The following is a 17775-nucleotide window of genomic DNA, read 5'->3' as shown; positions in this document are numbered from 1 at the left end:
GAAACCCTTAGCTGCTTCTGGGGTGGAAGGTTCTGGAAAGGCTGGGCGGCCTCCTCTCCCACTGTGCTCCTACTTTCATGCTGTCCCCCACCTGTGGCCTCTTCCAGGACAGCTCCTGCTTCTCTCTCAGCAGTTAGGCCTTCCTCCGTGGTCCCTGGCCCAGGAGGCGGGACAGCACCGCTACCTACAACCACAGGACTCCACCACCATGTCCTCGTACTGCTTGTAGACCACATTATTGCCCGCATCGATGTACAGGATGCTGATGGGAGTCAATTTGGTGGGAACACAGCAGCTGGGTGGGGTGGAGCCCGGGTCCATGGAGTTCATCAGCGTTTGGATGATGGCATGGTTGGTGGGCTCCAGGTGCGAGCGCAGCGGAAAGTCGCACACGCCCTCGCAGTGATAGGCCTCGTACTCTAGGGGCGCGATAATCCAATCGTCCCAGCCTAACTCCTTAAAATTCACGTGCAGAGGTTTTCTGCTGCAGCGCAGCCTGGACTTCTTGCCGTGTCGCTTGCCGTGACGGCTGCTGAGGGCGGTGCGTCGCCGCCGGCGGCCGGGCGAGGGCAGCCAAGACCCGGCGTCTGGGGCGCCCGACGGCGCTGGCCATGACCCCTCGGCTCCGGCAGCCTCTGCAGAGCCCAGCTGCTCATGCATCTCAGTGAACAGGTTCTTGCGCTGCGATCTGGTGAACACGACAAGCAGGGCGCGCTCCTGGGGCGGCCGCACCCTCCGGCCGAAGCCCAGACTCCGCAGGTCCAGGGGCGGTGACTGTTGGGGACCCCTCGGGCGCGCTCCTGAATCCCTGGCGTCCAGCTCACCCCAGACTGCCCGAAGCTCCAAGCACAGCTGCTTCCACGGCTGAGGGCGCAGGACCTGCCACACGTCGAAAACTTCCCAGCCAGCTTCTGTTGGCCCCTGAGGATCCAGGGTCCTAGAGTCCAGTAACAATGGGGACAAACAGGGGAAGAGCTGCAAATGCAGCGGTCGGGTTTGTGGCCCCCAGGGCGTTGGGGGCGCCTGGCGATAAAGCCTCAGCTCTGCGCCCACCAGCTCTTCTTTGTCTGAGAGCGTGGACACATCAAACAAATACTTCTGTCTCCGGAGAGGAGTGTGCGAGAGATCGTCTGCGAGATAAAAAATAATTACAGTCAGTTTCACCTACAGGGAGATCAGCCCGGTGCTCTTCGGCAATCCCCAAGAGGAAGTGGGAAGGAGGGGGCAAGCAGCCTGGGAGTCCCGTTCGGCTGCCCAACCACCCCTCCAGGCTCAGGCTTGGACTATACACACACTGTGTGGTGAGGAACCACACCAGAGAGGACCCCGCCTCAGCTCAGCTGCTGCCTGGATCAAAAGTTTGTACTTCTATTGAGGCGACCTCCCTGGGCTCCCTGTCAGCAGGTTGCGTAACCACTAATATGGCCTTGTGGTCACAAATTTGGGCCTTCCCTACCCCTTCTGTCCAGGAGCTCTCATCAATGACTTCTCAAATATTCCTTCTTCCAAGATGTCATCCCAAACCACCTTGGTCCAAAACAGCCTCTCTGGGCCACTATCACAGGACCTTGGCTTATCATCTTTCTGGCACTTGAAATTATCTACAATTATCTCGTCTATATTTGTCACGAGATCTGTCTTTCCCAGGCTCCGGACACCTCCTACCAACCTATAGAAGCGATGAATGGCAAGTCTGCTTACCACAGACCCGGAAACCTGGGAGACCTAGGATACACACAAGTTAATAGGTGCAAAACTTGTAGAACCATGATTTTCAATCTGCCCATAAAATTATCAGTGTCAGAGTTTGCTTGTCTAATTTAATCGAAATCTACAAACAGGACCTGGGCGTGAGGCTTTGGGTGATTATCATGAGTCTCTTTCCTTCAGTCATTCTACAAACCCACTAGTCCAGGGACATATTGCCACCGCCACTACAGTGTTGCTGGGATGTTTTAGGCCCAGGCAGAATGGAGAGTTACTGGTTCACTTCTTTCTTTCTTTTTTTCCAATCTTTTTCTTCCTTCCTTCCAACAAGTGAAAGGATGATGCAGCTTTAAGAAGTGGAGATGGGCATGAACAAGCTAGCACTTCCGTCTATTGAGATCTGTCTGTACATGGGAAATAGGCATCCCAGGGAAGAGAAAACCTCAGCGAGGGGATAACTAGATGCTGGCAGGGACATGCCCCGCCCCTTTTTTCTCCACCACCCAATCTGATATTCTGTTCTTCAATAAATCCCAAAGGTTCATTTCTTGGTTATAAGTGAAAGAGATAAAGCCACACAGCCAGGCAGACTTTTAAAAACTCCAAGGCAAATTCTTCAGGACGAGTGGAATATCAGACCTCTTTTTCTGACACATTTGTGCACGCAGCCAACATCACTTCAACGTGCAAGGCGGAAAGCTAAGCAGATTTTCCTGGGCTGCCTTCCCATAAAATGTTTACAACCCTGCAAATACAAAAATCCCCAAAGCCCCCTGCCTTCCCCAGAAGCTAGTAAAGTTTGGGTCGATTTCAATAGTAAAAGTATGGCCACGTCCATTCCAACCTTCACTGCCTGTTCAGAAGTAGCCTGGGGACATATAGCCCACAGACACTGACTCTGGAACCGCAGCCACACCCAGCCAGCTCTCCGGGCTAACTGCTGGCCGGCTGCCTCTAAGGCGCATGCCAGTACCGGTACTGTAGTGTGGGAAGGGTTGGAGAGGGGAAAAGGGAAGAGCTGCCGCAGGAAGTTGATTTATGGAAGCCAAGACCTTCAAACCAGCCCCGGGGGGGATTCAACACACTTTCTTTTCCTTCATAGAAAGCTTTGGCTGATGGTGGTGCTTGGCCACTACCCAGGTCGGTGTACCTGTCACCTTGGACTTCCCTTGCTCCCTCTGTCCCTAGTTCAGGGTAGGACAGGCAAACTGCCAACAGTTCTATTCTTGATTTCATTGCACAGTTCAATTGGGTAGGTAGATACTGGTCCCATTTCCATGGTGGGAAAAAAGAAGATGGGGGGATTAATAATCTAAATAAGAGATGAAATCAAGGATGCCACTTAGATGTGCTGAGATCCAGCACCTGAGCGTTCAGCAGCAAGTCCCATAGCCTTGGCACTGTAGGCCAAATAGAGAATTCTAGAAGCAACCAAGAGTGTCAAGGGGCTACAGGAAGGAGGTTGCAGACCAAACTATATTTGTGGAGCTTGCTGGGAATAAATCCTGGCCTCTCTTGGGAAATCATTTCCATCTCTGTTTTCATAACGTGACATACTTGGTTGTTAGCCAGAGAACATAGACAGGTTCTCTGTGCAGATAGAGAATAAACTATTTACTTATCGCTCCTGCAGCATGGAGATATCATTCTTTTGTTTCCATTCTTTTGGTTTTTTTTTTTTTTTAATTTGCTTGACAGGTTTCCTTGTGTAATCTGGCTGTCCTGGAACTCACTCTGTAGACCAGACTGACCTTGAACTCACAGAAATCTGCCTGCCTCTGCCTCCCAAATGCTGGTGTAGCCACCACCTGGCTCTGCTCTTTTCTTTCTTTCTTTCTTTCTTTCTTTCTTTCTTTCTTTCTTCCTTCCTTCCTTCCTTCCTTCCTTTCTGTCTTCCTTCCTTCCCTTCTTTCTTTCTTTCTTTCTTTCTTTCTTCCTTCCTTCCTTTCTTTTTTTAAAAGTAAAGTAATAAATAGTCTGCACATCTGAATCATAATTGAGACAGTCATCTGTAGAGAAAGGCTCTTGTAGATCCTTCAACCTTAAGTCACTTGGTGACCTATCTTATAAGACTGTTCTACACACACTACTATTCTAGAACTCAAAGAATGCACGTATGACCTTCAGCCTCCATTTATTTCCTTTTCTTCCTGCCCTAGTCTACCTCATGGTTGTAGGAGTCCTACTTGAACACTTACAGCCTCCCCAGTGAGCATACCTCAGCGTCCCAAGTAAACACACACATGAGAAGACAGGATGCTAAAGAAGCTACCTGGGCCATTGAACTGGGCTAAGGACCAGAACTCCATAGCCCAGGAAACTGGAGATCAGTCTAGGGCACTGACACACACACACACACACACACACACACACACACACACACACACACACACACTATACACACCAAACAATAAAAACAACCTAGGATCATGGGTAAATCATAGGAACTTGATAGAGACAAAAAATTATTTCAGATTCCAGTGGCTTAGGGGTCTGCCTTTCTAGGAGCGTCCAAATGATGCTTATTCTGTTGGCTCAGGGAATCACTGATACAGGTAGGGATTGGATTCCCCATCTTGTGAGGAGAAGGATCACTGCAGTAGAGACAGAGCAAAGCACCCAGATGCAGGGCAGAATCCAAGACACCACCCCTAAACCATGTCATCGTCTCTCTAGGCTCCTTCTGTCCATTGAAACATTGATATTTTTGGGGAATTTCATCCACATGCCTTCTCAGCAGGTTTCCAGAGTGTCTAACTCCTAATCACAGGACCCAAGAAGGTAGTTGCTCTCTAGAGATGCCTACCAGATCACATTCCCACATGTTTGAACCTGCTTTGGAGCCCTATGCAACAGAGACATAGCCAAGAAGAGGCATACCGTAGGTCTGGAATGTAGAGACCAGCAAGTAGCAGTTACAGACTACTCCAAACACTTTACCAGCTGGTCTGGCAAATGAAAGCCTGGCCCAGCTGCCATGGGTCACCTGTGGCCAGGAAGCCATCCCTGGCCTTGTATAGCCCTCCTCTCTTTAAGTCTTTTTTTTTCTTTTCTTTCCCTTTTTTTCTGGAGCTGGGGACCGAACCCAGGGCCTTGCGCTTGCTAGGCAAGTGCTCTACCACTGAGCTAGATCCCCAACCCCCTCTCTTTAAGTCTTATGTAAATATGGGTCAGCGCATGACTCCCTTTCTTGCAAAAAATGTCCACTGTTGGCTTCTAAATCTATGGCATATCCTCATAAATCATCTCATGAGCATACTGAAAACGCTTGTCTGCTCTAGGCACTTGGGATCTGGATAGGATCAATAATCCATGGGGAAAGACTTCTACCTGCATCAAGCTAATTTGTTTTGCAACATGACTCTCTCCTCAGTCAACTGAGCTCTCTTGAGCATCTGACTCATACACATTTCAAGGCATAACTGTGGGGATTTTTTTTTTTTTTGCTTTTTCTTTTTTCTCAGGAAGATGGGTAGAGAAGAGAAGAGGAAGGAGATGAGGAAGAGTCATAACAGGTACATCTGAAGAAAATCTTTACACATCTAGAACCGGCGACGATACAAATGTGGGAAAGATACAAATCCTGACGGTTTTGGTGTAAGGTGTCTTGGTTTTCACTTGTTTGTCTGAAAACCAAGGCCTTCCTACCTTCTCCTTGTGGCACTATGGTTACATCATCCAGAGCTCTTAATACAGAAGTTTTAAAAATTCAAATAGGAGGGCGTTGATCAAAAGACGTCTCAGTCAGAGAGTATAAGTTAAGAAGATGAGGGTTTAACTAGAGAAGGACCGACAGCAATTATGGAGACAGTCTTTCTTAGATGGGCAAGTGCGCGAGGCTCTGGTGGGCACAGTAAATGGCTGAAGGACTCTAGAGGCAAACACTAAAATGGAGAGGAAAAGATGTGACCAGGGAGCCCCCAGGCATTCTGAGCTTAGGATACAAGCCAGCTTAGTCCATAGAGTTATTCCTACCTAAGGGGTTGCCAGCCAGCAAGCCTCCATAAGATTTCTAAAAATCTGAAACTCACAGGGGAAAAGGACCAAACTGGATCCCCAAAACATCACTGGGATCCTATACAGTTAATGTGATGTCCTTCTTGAGGATTCAACTTGGGTTTGTTTTTTTCCCAGGGACCAGAACCAAATGGATCAGCAGGCCCTTTAAACATTGACTGGTGTCTCATTCTTTAAATTAACTGAGATTCTCTGAATAGATGCTGGTCAAACTCCATCTGCCTGGCCATGTCTCCTGTGTCTTGGGAGGCACAGAATCTGTAGCTAGCCTACAGCTCCTGAAGTTCAGAATACGTGACCTTTCCCACCCACACACCCCAAGTAGGATTTGGCTGTGCAGTGCAAAGATAATCAACGGCCCACCTTTGCAAAGAACACTCCAGAATTCTTTGAAACCAAGCTTCCTTCTTGACCCCTAGCTTAGTATGGACCTAGAAGTAGCTTTGGGTGTTAACTGGACACTGCCTTTGTGCCAGGTTCATGAAACTGAGAGCTTTGATGGCCTCTCTCAGATCCCTTCACCAAAGCATTCAAGCTCAGCTTCACTGGTATAGTCATTTACTGGGAAGAAACTTCAGAGCACCAAGATTTAACTTAGCATCTTGCAAGAGATGGATCACACTAGTTCCAAGAGCCCCATCTCTCAGTTCTCTTCTACATGGGCCCTGACTGGGCAGTGAAGGAGAAGAAAGGGGAAGCCTGCCACCACTTAGTTTTTGGTCCTCAATCTGATCAACACTTGATTGTGGTGCAGTTTCCCCAGGCTGGGTCACCTTTTCCTTTACTGGAAAACTTCAAAGCTCAGACTTCATGGATGTGTCTGGAACAGTGGTGGGGTCTTAGATCCATCACCACCCTGAGTGTCAAGAGTCTGTCAAGTCAGAATATTCCAGGTATACTCCATAAGCCCCTTCCTATGGGGGGTGTGAAGGTTTGTGGGGACAATCTATGACTGAATTATTTACTATGCCCCTAGGATACAGTACCTCCTAGGCCCATCCTTGCAAAGTCTGGCCTTTTGCTAAGAATTTTCATTAAGAAAACGTTTTGGGAGCATCCTACACAGCACCCCTGCATGTTCTTGCTTGACCCCAGGACCATGATTGACTACCCAGAACACTGGCTGTAATATCAGACAGTGGTGTAGTATTTACTATGTGCTGGGAAAAATATAAATATATAAATCCTTAGCTTATGTAATTCTCACAGCCACTTGTGAGTTAATGATTACACCTTGGTGTGTGTGTGTGTGTGTGTGTGTGTGTGTGTGTGTGTGTGTACATGCGTAAGTTAGGATTTCACATTGTACTCCATAAGTGTATGTAAATACCATGTCAACTAAAAATTAAAAATACATATTTAAAAAACCCAGCAGTGAGGAAGAACAATAAGCAGGAGAGGGTACTACCTGTAGACTATGATAAATATCCCATGCTTTCTACAGTTGCAGAATACACGAAAATGTGTGTATGACACGGAAGCTGAAAGGGGGCTATATGGAGGGGACAACCACTGGAAACATAGGACAAGGGGAACAAGGTTGAGCAAAATGCAATGATACGTATATGAAAGTGTCACAGGGAGCCCTCGAGTCCATTACTCTGCACAGTATTATATAATGTTTACTGTAAATAAATATAAAATTTACCTCCGAGAAAACGATTGTTACAAATGAAAATCCAGGAGGCTCTCCAGTAAATGTTAGAGCTGGCAGTTTGGCTCCTGTACCTGCGCCATCGCTCTAAACACAATCCTTGGTCTCTGTTTGCATTTGAACCCCTGAGACGGTGCTAGGTTCTTCTTCACTGTTCATCCTAGGATGGAGGGATGGCTCCGGTACCTGGTCTCTAAGACCCATCCATTTCCTAAGCAATGTAGCGGAAAGATTGCCAACACTATGACTTTTGGGAGAGAATGTGAAAAGCATCTGTGTCTCTTCTATGAAGTGGAGACCTATGTGTGCCAGCTCACAGGGACACATAGGTGATGTTAGTAACTTCTGACAATGTGATACACATGCTAGCTACTGACAATGCGGGATGAAGCATGGCCACTTAAAGTCTGAAAGATGCCGCTTACTCCAGTCCTTATCTGTGACTTGGTATCTTAATCACATGACTTCCTAGACTGGTGTACCTCATCTGCAAAGTGGGAGAATCACCTGTATCAAAATGGGAGAATCATTCTGTAAAGGTCAGAATCAAGGTGCCTTGCCCAGTACAGGGAAGCTTGCTGACAACCTTACTACAGTTATCTACAATTTGGTAGGAAAAGGTTTATCACCTTCTTGACCTCCTTGAACAGTCATAATCTGTTTTTTTCCAATAGATTTCTAGGAGTAGAGGAAAAACATTGTTGGGCAACACAGGTAAAAAAAAATAGGAAAAACTACTGGCTCCCACCCATCTGAGTTCTAATGACAATCAAGGCTTCTGCATCAATAATTTTGAAATCTGTTATAGAGACATTTCTGACTTTTCTTTATAGAGTCTTTCCAATTCATTTACACCACCACAGTGCCAGATGATGAATGCCCTCCTCATTAAATCCCAGTCATTAAAGATGAAACCATTCTTGTACGTCTCCACCAGGCAGTAAGGCAGTGTTAGCTTATGCATTAACCCATAAGTCACTGAGCAAGTACAGCCCTGAGGAAGCTGTAGTTCCTCTCTCGGGTGTGTTTTGTAGGTGTGATCTGTCCACAGAAGCAAGCGTGGGTAGTAAAAAAAAAAGGATATTCCCTATTTGTACCTAAAAAAGCAAAAACAAAACAAAACGCTACTCTCTATGTGGAGGGAAGGAGGTATAGAAATGAACACCTGAGTTTCAGTGAGGATGGCGGTAAGCTACGTCTGTCAGTAGTAAGATGGTGGCTCTGTCAGGGTATATATCCTGCTCACACACTAACTGGTCCAACTTCTCAGAGTCTCTTGACTTTCTTGGTGCCTTCACTCACAACTTGCCTTATCAAGCTTCCTTGGTCCCTTCCATCCCCAAGAATGACCTGGGAATCATTCATGGGTTGTCTGATTTTGCTTCCCTTTCTCTCTCTCTTCCTTCCTTCCTTCCTTTCTTTCTTTTTTCTTTCTTTCTTTCTTTCTTTCTTCCTTCCTTCCTTCCTGTCTGTCTGTCTTCCTTCCTTCCTTCCTTCCTTCCTTCCTTCCTTCCTTCCTTCCTGTCTGTCTGTCTTCCTTCCTTTCTTTCTTTTTTTCTTTTTTTCTTTCTTTCTTCCTTTCTTTCTTTCTTTCTTTCTTTCTTTCTTTCTTTCTTTCTTTCTTCCTTTCTTTTCCTTTGCATGGTGGATCTATGTTTTCCTTCTTGAATGAACTTGGGTCTTGTAGGCTCCTTAGTTAGGGTCTTGTCACCTGTCTGGACCCTGCAGAGAACTCCCAATGCTGGTACCTCAGGGTCTGCTTCAGTGGGGAAAGGTGAAGTTCAGAAGGGAGCCTGCCCTTGCCTGACCGAAACTGCATCATTTATCCTTAGTCCAGTCTCAAAATGTGGTAACTCCAAATTCAGCCTTGCTAATTTCTGGGTAGCTACAAAGGAAAAGAGTCAGCTCCCCCTGAGAACTGAATACAGCAAATGGAAGCCTAGTTTTGTCTGGACAGACGAAGTTTTTACTTTGGAGCTAAATTCCTAAAATCTGTTCTGGTCACAGACTTTGTTGGGGAGACAGGGACTAACCAAGATCAAGGACACTTGCCCTGGCATTTGTCTTTTCAGCTGGGTCTTACCTTGGGCTTCCAACTACAGAAGCTTAAAGTTTAATTTAACCACATACAGGAGATCAAAACCAACTTTCCTATACTCTGCAAGCTGTAGAGGTAGCCAGTGTCACAAGGACCCAAGTTGCACCTCTTTCCTAAGGACCAGAACTAAGTGGATTTGTTGAAGGTGGCTTTTCCAGAAATGTAGGGAATGAAATCTATAAAAAGCTCAGCCAGTGGAAGTGATGCCACCTGTCTTGGTAAGAGTGGTGGGGATGCTTGAGTCTTAAAGCCCTCCTAGAATCTGCAATTTGACTCAGGCCTCATCAGCCCAAGAGGAGAAAGATAAGTGGACGTTTATGCAGCTCCTCTTACCAACTAACTCTATAGTAGCAGAAGGCAAAGGTTCAAAGAGGGTACTGGTTGGTGGGCAGACTTTTCAGTTCCCATTTCCCAAGATTCCTGCTTTGAACAAGTCTCCAGAATATTCTTTTGTGTATCAGGCGAGGTGCAACAATGTAACAAAATGAGATTCCTGGTATCCCTTGCAGATCACAGTCCAGAGGTCCTCCCACCCTGACATTTCCTACCCCACTGTTTCCCAGCTCCAGTCTACTGGGAAGTGCACAGCTGCTGTATACCCCTCTCCCTCAGAAACTTGCTATGCAAAACACGAACATACATCATTTCTTCTTGTCCTGTCCTTCCTTATGCCCTTCAAGCTCAGAGGCCACCAACTAGTGCCATAAGCCCTCCCTTCTCTGGTCTTGTACAGCCTACTGTGGTCGGTAAGCCTTGCCCTGCACCGGAGGCCAGTCTTTAACTGTGCAGTCAGGGCCTCCTTCCACCAAGCAGCTTGCAGTCCTTTCTAAGCTCTGCAGTCCCTCCCCCACCATTGGACCTAATTCTCCACCGGGGCAGTACCTGAGAGCAGAAAATGTACCTGGAACCCATTAGGTCAACGGGGATCAATTTAATTCCAGTAAACAGAAGACATAATTTAACTCAAATTAAACTTAAAAATAAACATACAGGATTTCAACTGAGGCTGTCAAAGGATCTGCAATAGGTCCTTATTCCCACATTCCATACCAAAAGGACTATTCCTTGATTCCATTCCTGGCACAGTTGGTGCCGGGTTGTTAAAAAGCGAAGGGGTTATCTAATGTTTTATTGATCTTAAAGGCACCTAGGAGGTATGGTTGAATTGATCAAGGTTGATGCAAATGGCAGTCTGTCAGGAAGCAAAACTTCTTTATCTGACACATTCCTACCATCACCCCCCACAAACACAAAGTCCCTAGAAGGCTCCTGACTATGGAAGAGATGTGGTGACACCCAAGAACTCCAGGTGGAGGAAAGCGGTTATACTAAGACCGAGCTCCCAGAGGATCCAGGGATACCGGTGCTGTCTGGTCAGAGCAGATGGCTTTCCAATCCTGATACATTTAAGAAAAGGAGAATTCACAAAACGGACAGAATCCAGCATCCGTGGCTCAGATGAATTTTGTTTTCCCTAACGTGCAAAAAACGAAAGGGGGTGTTTGAGCACGTTTTCCTTCCCCTCCCCCACTAGCAATTACACCCTGGGCAAAAGCTCCAAATTCCCAGGGCATCCAGAGAAGAGGATAACCTTTGATGTCATCAGATAAGCCTTCCTGGCTAAGACTGTTCCTCCTACCTGCACTCCGACTGCACAAGATCCCCAGTCCTTTTAGCATCTTGCCTTTTTCCTTTTGCTGCCCCTTAAAGATCTAAAGACAGCAGCTGGTGTTGAGCCACAAGCCTATGGGTTTGGGAATTGGTTTCTGGCCTTAAATGTACCTGAATCATTCCAACTGGAAGAGTGGACAAACTTTGGAGTTTAAGCTGTCCTTGTCCTACCTGGGGCTTTCCCCAGAACCTCTGACTAACCCAACTAGGAAGATCCTTCAGCCTGAACCACAAAGCCAGCTCTGTGCCCAGTCTTCTGCCTGCGCCCCTCACACACACTCACTTGCACGCTTAGCAAGCCCCTTCCAAGGCTGTTCTCTCTTTCCGGGGAAATAAAGCCTAGATTAGAACCTTCTGCCCAGCTTCCTCACTTGGACGTCTGGTATGAATTAGTGTTTTTATAAGGGACTCAAACAAATCGAATACAAGGTCACCAAATAATTAACAGTTGCGAATTCCCTCCGTCCCCATTAAAATACTTCCCTGCTTGTATTTCATTTTCCGTTTGCCAACCACAACAGGGTACAGGCAAAAGTGCTAGTGATTACTCTATGTGCCTTGTTGATTACTCTATGCAGAAACCCACTGTTCTGCATAAACACAATGTAACAGGTAAACTTCAAGAGCAGGAAACCTATGAAGCCCTAGATAGCCCCCCTCTCTCCAAAGCCTGTCTATTCCTAGCATCCTTCTGCCTCCTTGTAATCTCTGAACTGAGGATGAGAACAGACTTTCCTTGACTGGAATCTAAGGGTTCCCAGCTCCAAAGGAGGCTTCCCTCTTCTTTGGTGTTATCTGTTCTTTGCTGTCTTCTTTCTGGAAGCAGGCTTGTATCAACAACACAACAATAACAACTGTTCTCACTTCAAAGTCTCTGGGAAACCTAACCCACAGAGGTAACCTTAAGGTAACCTTAGACTCAATTTGTTTCTCTCCCTCATCTTTGATATCTCTCTCTCTCTCTCTCTCTCTCTCTCTCTCTCTCTCTCTCTGTGTGTGTGTGTGTGTGTGTGTGTGTGTGTGTGTGTGTATGTGTCTGTCTGTCTGTCTCTGTGTGTATATGTGCGTGTGTAATTATTTGGCACTTAGCACATAAATTGCAAATCAGGACCTCTCTCTCTTAATCTTGATTCCCGCCACCCCCACCCCCTTGGCTGGCTGGGAGTCCGGGGTCCCTGAATTATCGGTCTTTGTAATTTCATATCTAACCTGGTTCACTCTCATCCTGTGCTCACAGCTCCCCACCAACACACACAAACACACTTTCTCATCTCTACCTACCTAAACTGATTTTCGAGGTACAGCATGAAAGCGTGTTAAAAAGATCGCCCATAGAGTAGTTTGTGCCTCTGCTAAATAAATACAAGAGGAAGCCAGGCAACACATATCCAGACCCTTGCACCCAAAGTTCCAAGAGAACTACTAATTGGGTCTTTAAGTACCACAGAAATACGTCAAACCAGAAAGCAAACTCTCACGTTTTCTTTTTCTTTTTCTTTTTGTTTTAAACTTCTGCATCTCAACATAGTTCTTAAAATCCTTCTTGTCCTTGTCCCATCCATACAAATAGTGTTTATCATTCGGAGTCTAGAATCTTGCGCCAGTCTCACCTCTCACAAGCTGTGTGACCTTGAGCGACTTAATTTCTCTGCCTTTCTTAATTCACCTCTAAAGTAACACAGCAACAGTAGCTGAGAAGGAAACGAGATGCTTCTCGTCATCATAGCTTTTAGCACAGTACTTGGCCTACAGTAAAAGGTCAATCAATCTTGGCTACTGTATTTACCCTTTCAGGGAGTTTTCAAAGCTTGCAACAAGGCCTCCTTCGGGACGAGTGGGACAGGGAGTAGCACTTGAAACTGCACAGAAGGCGGCTGATATCTGTATGAAATCACAACTCTCTTGCTTATTCCAGCCCTCCCATTCTCAAACACCAGCTTCAGGTATAACATCCCCATGTGAGCAAGACCTTTAGCCAATTCTCTGTGTCTTGGAGCCTGTGAACGAGTTTCGAGGCTCCTCCCCCTAGAGGGACCCTGGCTTCTGAGCGCCCAGCCTACCACATCACTCCGCGGTGATTTAAACCTCCCCTAGGCAAGGCGCCAACTTAGCACGACCCGCTCAGCTCCTGGCTGGCCCCTTTTTTCTCTTGCCTGCCCACTCAGGGGTTGGGGGGAGGGGATGCTGAAGAGTTTGGCACGTTAAGAACCCCGCGCGAGAGGGGCAGAAGTCCTCGCCAGAAGCTGAGGATGCGCGGTTAGTGGGTCCCTTCCATCACGGGAGACTAGACACCGTTTGATGTGTTATGACATGAACCCTCAATTAGATCGCTGAGTCGAAACACTCCAATGAGGGGCCCAATGCTAAGCAAGCCCCGGAAGGTCCAACCCGAGGTCACCGCCGGTGACACATCAAATCAAAATCAGTGAGAGGGAAAGTGAGGTTTTCCCTTTATCAAGCTGGGGCTGTAGCCAGCAATTCAGCCCCTCCTCCGCACGCCCCTCCAGTCTCTCTCTCCACCCCCCCCCACCTCCGAGCTCCTTTACACCCGTGAGGCTTGAGTCTAGCATCGCAGTCTTCCAAGTATCTTAGCTGCCTTCTCACAGTTTTCTTCGAACTTGGAGAGCGAGGAAGAGACAGAGCCCGTGAAGTTGCGTCCGTTGCTTTTGCCATCTCCTCTGATAAGGGAACTCTGGCATTCCTGTCCCCAACTCATTCTTAAGTTGAATTCACAGTCTTCCTGGCTTTACCACCCTGAGTAGGGAACAGCGTTCTTCCCCTTTCCCAAACCTCACCTGGTGCTCTTGCTCAAAGAACTCCTGGGTTTTCCAGCATGGTGCCTGGACTCTTTCAGCATGGGTGTGTGTGTGTGTGTGTGTGTGTGTGTGTGTGTGTGTGTGTGTGTGTGTGTGCTGCGGGACAAACAAGGGTTGATGGGTGCTCGAGTCTATGCAAGGTCCAGGGGACCCTAGAGACAGACAGCTTCTCATGCTCTCTGAAATTCCAAAGTCTCCTATAGATACTTAAGGATAGCCCACACTGTCCCTTAGCCCTGCGCCTAGGAATTCTCGGGGAGTAGTGAACCAATACGGGTGTCTGCCTGGGGTAAAATGAGAGAGCTCGCTACTTCCAGTGGAAAGAAAAACGTACCCAATTGCCTGATAGCCTAGGCCTCTAGGATTTCTTGCCAAAAAGCAGTATTCTCTGATCTTCAGTCACCTCTCCTTTGGCGACGGTATTAGAGGTTCTAGGAGGTTAACAGAGAAGTTGCTGGGAGAGAAACTGCATTGCAGCGCGATAGGAAGAAGTTGACGCTGCTTTTGAGTACCCAGGTCCAAGACCTAGTAGCAGCAATACGAAGAAGTCTTTGTCAAGGTGACTTTATTATTCCTAAAATCGTCATAAAATACGGCGGCGTTAATTTGCCGTCGGGACCTTTCAGCAGCTCATAACCCAGCTGACCTCGGATTGTAGCTGAGTACCTGGCTGGGCCAGAACCTTGGCTGCGAGGAAAACAGCTTGGAGGGAAGGCTGGAGGCTAGAGATTGAATAGGGCTTGGGCCAGGTGGGGGAGGGGGACATTAGCCTACGCTGGGAAGAGTGGAGAATGTGCGAACAGTCTCGGTAGTTAGATGTAGATGAGCAGTTCCTTCTGCCCAGTCCCGAGGACTCTAGAGTTTCTGGGTACTTTTTATTGAACCCAAACCCTTGGGTCTAGGAATAGAGTGGAAGCTAAGTCTGGAAGTCTGGGAAGCGCCTCTTACTTTCTCTATACCTTCCTCTCTTGTCTACCATCCTTCCTTCTTTCTCTCCTTTCGTGCTTTTTGCTGAGTTACTTCTCTTCTTTAGGAGCCCGTGGAACTTTCCCGAATATCTGAAGATTTCCCTAAGGCACTGCCCCTGCTGCGGATCAGCCAGAATAGCAAGAGGGAGAAGCTCAGAATCCTATAGACACGAGTGCATCCTGTCTGTCACAGGGAGTGAGGGTTGGGTCCCCGAGATGCTCATAGAAAGAAGGGCTGTCTGGCTGAGAAAGGTGGATGGGTACCCTCCTGTCGTACTGCAAGCCCCGACAACTCCACACTTTTAGCAGTCCCAATTTCAGCCCACCCTGTGGACCGTGGCTTGAAAACTATCAGGTGTGGGCGGAGGAAAAATAAAAACGGTGCCTCAAGGCACTGGGTGCCCACCTTGCTGATGCTCCCCCACACCCTACGCAGGACTCCCGGGAGAACGCACAAGGCTGCTGGATCTAGGCACTGCCTGACACCGATCCTACACTCACTGCCTTGACCGATTAACTACCTTGTGCCGGCTTTTCCTTGAGAAAGACAGGAGGCTCTCTAAAGCTCTCACAGATGCTCTAGGGCCCGCGACCCTCACAAGCTTTGGAGCCAGGGTCTCTCAGTCCTTTCTCTGACCCTTCTCCGTCTGCTTTCCTGTGCTCACCCCTTCTCTCCTCTGCTAGCGACCAGACCAGTGACCTCTGCGATGCTTTCGGCCAAAAAGAGAACAGGGAGGAAAAAGAGAGAAGAAAAGTAAGAAAGCAGGGAAGGCTTGAGGAATGGAGCAAAAGCTGCAGCTGCACTCAGAATTTGGGGCTTGGGAAAAGAAAAAAAAGGGGAGGTGCCCAGAATGCGAAGGGAATTCGCGAAAGCTGCCTCCTGCCAGAGCCCGGGCAACGGAGCTCCAACCGGAGAGGAGTCGGGCGCTTTCTTTGCCACTTACCCAGTCCTCTGTCTACAAAGCTAGTGATCGTATTAGCTGACTTGGAAGACTGGAAAAAGCTGGCATTGATGCCCAGCTTCTCGGCAATGGAGTAAGTCCTGTAGATTGACAGCATGTACTCGTGAGGCACCACGCGCGGCCCCCTGCCCGGCGGCTCCTGCCCCAGAGATTGTCCCGGCAGTCGCCGCCTGAGCTCATTCGGCCGCGGCCGGTGCTCCTTGGGCGTCCGGCCCTCGGCACTCTCTTGGGGAGTCCGCTGCATCTTCCCTCCCTTGCGGTTCTCCACGTCCTTGGTGGAGTCCAATTCGGTGGAGGAGGACGAGGAGATGGAAGCCTGCTGGAAACCCGGCAAATCCCAGAGGAAGCTGATGAGGAAGATCGCCCAGAGAAGGACCCTAGGAGTGTCCATGGCGAGAGAGTGGCTGAGTTTCTCCGAGAGGCGGCGGCGACAGCGGTGGCTGCGCCGGGCGCGAAAGGCACGGAGCAGCTGGACAGCGGCGGGGGCCGCGTTCCTCCTGCAGACTCCGAGTGCGGGGAGCCGGGTAGCAGCTACACAAATCCAGGCCCTGCCACGCCCCCTCCCGCCCCTCGCCGGGAGGTGGGGAGAGGAGGGGAGAGCAGCGCTGCGGGGATGGGGAGGGCGGCGGGTAGTGCGGGCAGGAGGTGTGGAGTTGGGGGGCGGCAGTGGGCTGGGGTGGTGGCGAGACGCAGCGCCCCCGCGGGAAGCATGCGAGGTGAGAGCTGGGAGCGCCCCGCCGGTCCGGAGCGCGAGCCGGGCGAGCGGGAACCGAGCGTTGTTGTCCCAGAGCTGGGGAGCCAGAGCCCTCAGGCAGCACAGGGGCCGGCTGGCAAGGGCAGGGACGCCAACCCTCCGCCGCCTGATCCTTAGACGGTCAGTCCCCGCCAGCTGCCCGCATTTTCCTAGGAGTCTGGTCGGGCTATCCAGGGACTTGGGAGCGACAGCGGCAGCCGCTGGCTCCCTCAGAGTGGTTGCTGCTGCCGCAGGCTGCGCCCTGGTTCTGGCAATGGTTCCCTCTGTTCGCCTTCCTACCCTCCCAGAGGGAGGTTAGCACCCCCCTCCCTCCAGTAAAGTTCATCCCTGAGCCCGAGAAGCCAGGCACAGGGGCCAGTCCTTCACAGCCCCATTCTCTCCATAGGTTGCTGCTTTCCACAAAGACCCGCGTCTATTCCCGACCTTCGAGGTCAGGCAAAGGCCACCAGTCTTCAGAGTTTGGACCGGTGCTCAGAGCTGCGGCTCTCCCCTGCAGGCCCCAGGCTCTCCTCTCGCAGACTTCAGTCTCTGGCGCTTGCTCCAGATGCTTCATTTCTTGTTCTTGGGATACCACACTTCTCTGCCCCCATAGGGGTCTTGACTCCCTCTTCTGCACCCGTACTTCCCTTTTCCTCTTTGCTATTGTCTTCAGGACTTCCTCCTTCCTCCAAGTTCCTTCCCATTCCAATTTGATACCTCACCCCTGCCTCTGCCGCTTAAGTCTGCTTTTCTTTCTAGGTTGTGGCCTCCCAACTCTCTGATCCGCACCCTTTCTTTCCCCCTTCCACCAGACCCCTCCCTGCGCAACTCTACCCCAATCTGTTTCTCTTCAGCTCAGCCTAGCCCCATCACGAGTTTCCTTTATCTGTCCCCAGATTCCCAGTGTCTTCCCCGCCCACCGCCCCGCGGGTTCTCGGAGCCTGGAAGTTGCTAGATTTGGCGGTGAAGAGTTGCTTTTCTCCCACAGCGCTGCAGACAGAAGTTGTCTAGAGTCTTGACGGGGTACTCAAGCAACAACTGTAAACGTGCTCCTGTAATTCCACCTTCGTGGGTTTAAAACAGGGGGAGGGGGAGACAAAAGGGTCAGAAATAACCGGGTTTCCCAAGGCCACTCAACCAAGAGGTATA

The 17775-nt window shown here is 49.1% G+C and overlaps 1 protein-coding gene across 1 annotated transcript; it reads right to left on the bottom strand.

Annotated features, from left to right (window-relative positions):
* Positions 1 to 71: 71 nt before the first annotated feature.
* Positions 72 to 16392, bottom strand: Gdf6 (growth differentiation factor 6). Its single transcript, NM_001013038.1, has 2 exons — positions 15876 to 16392; positions 72 to 1130 (listed from the first exon to the last, which is right to left on the bottom strand). Exons 1-2 carry the CDS (start codon positions 16282 to 16284, stop codon positions 181 to 183), a joined length of 1359 nt encoding a protein of 452 aa, NP_001013056.1. The 5' UTR covers positions 16285 to 16392; the 3' UTR covers positions 72 to 180.
* Between the last annotated feature and the right edge of the window lie 1383 nt (positions 16393 to 17775).

This window comes from Rattus norvegicus, chromosome 5, assembly GCF_021556685.1.
Source record: "Rattus norvegicus strain SHRSP/BbbUtx chromosome 5, alternate assembly SHRSP_T2T, whole genome shotgun sequence".
NCBI lineage: Eukaryota > Metazoa > Chordata > Mammalia > Rodentia > Muridae > Rattus > Rattus norvegicus.
Note: the sequence above shows the minus strand (reverse complement) of the source record. Positions and strands in the feature narration are given on the sequence as shown.

What these genes read in the sequence shown, in the direction of transcription:
- Gdf6 (NM_001013038.1), bottom strand. Translation starts at nt 16,284, where the DNA reads ATGGACACTCCTAGGGTCCTTCTCTGGGCGATCTTCCTCATCAGCTTC. An exon ending in CTTTGTAGACAGAGGACTGG is followed by an intron (nt 1,131 to 15,875) that starts GTAAGTGGCAAA and finishes TTTATCTCGCAG; the next exon opens with ACGATCTCTCGCACACTCCT.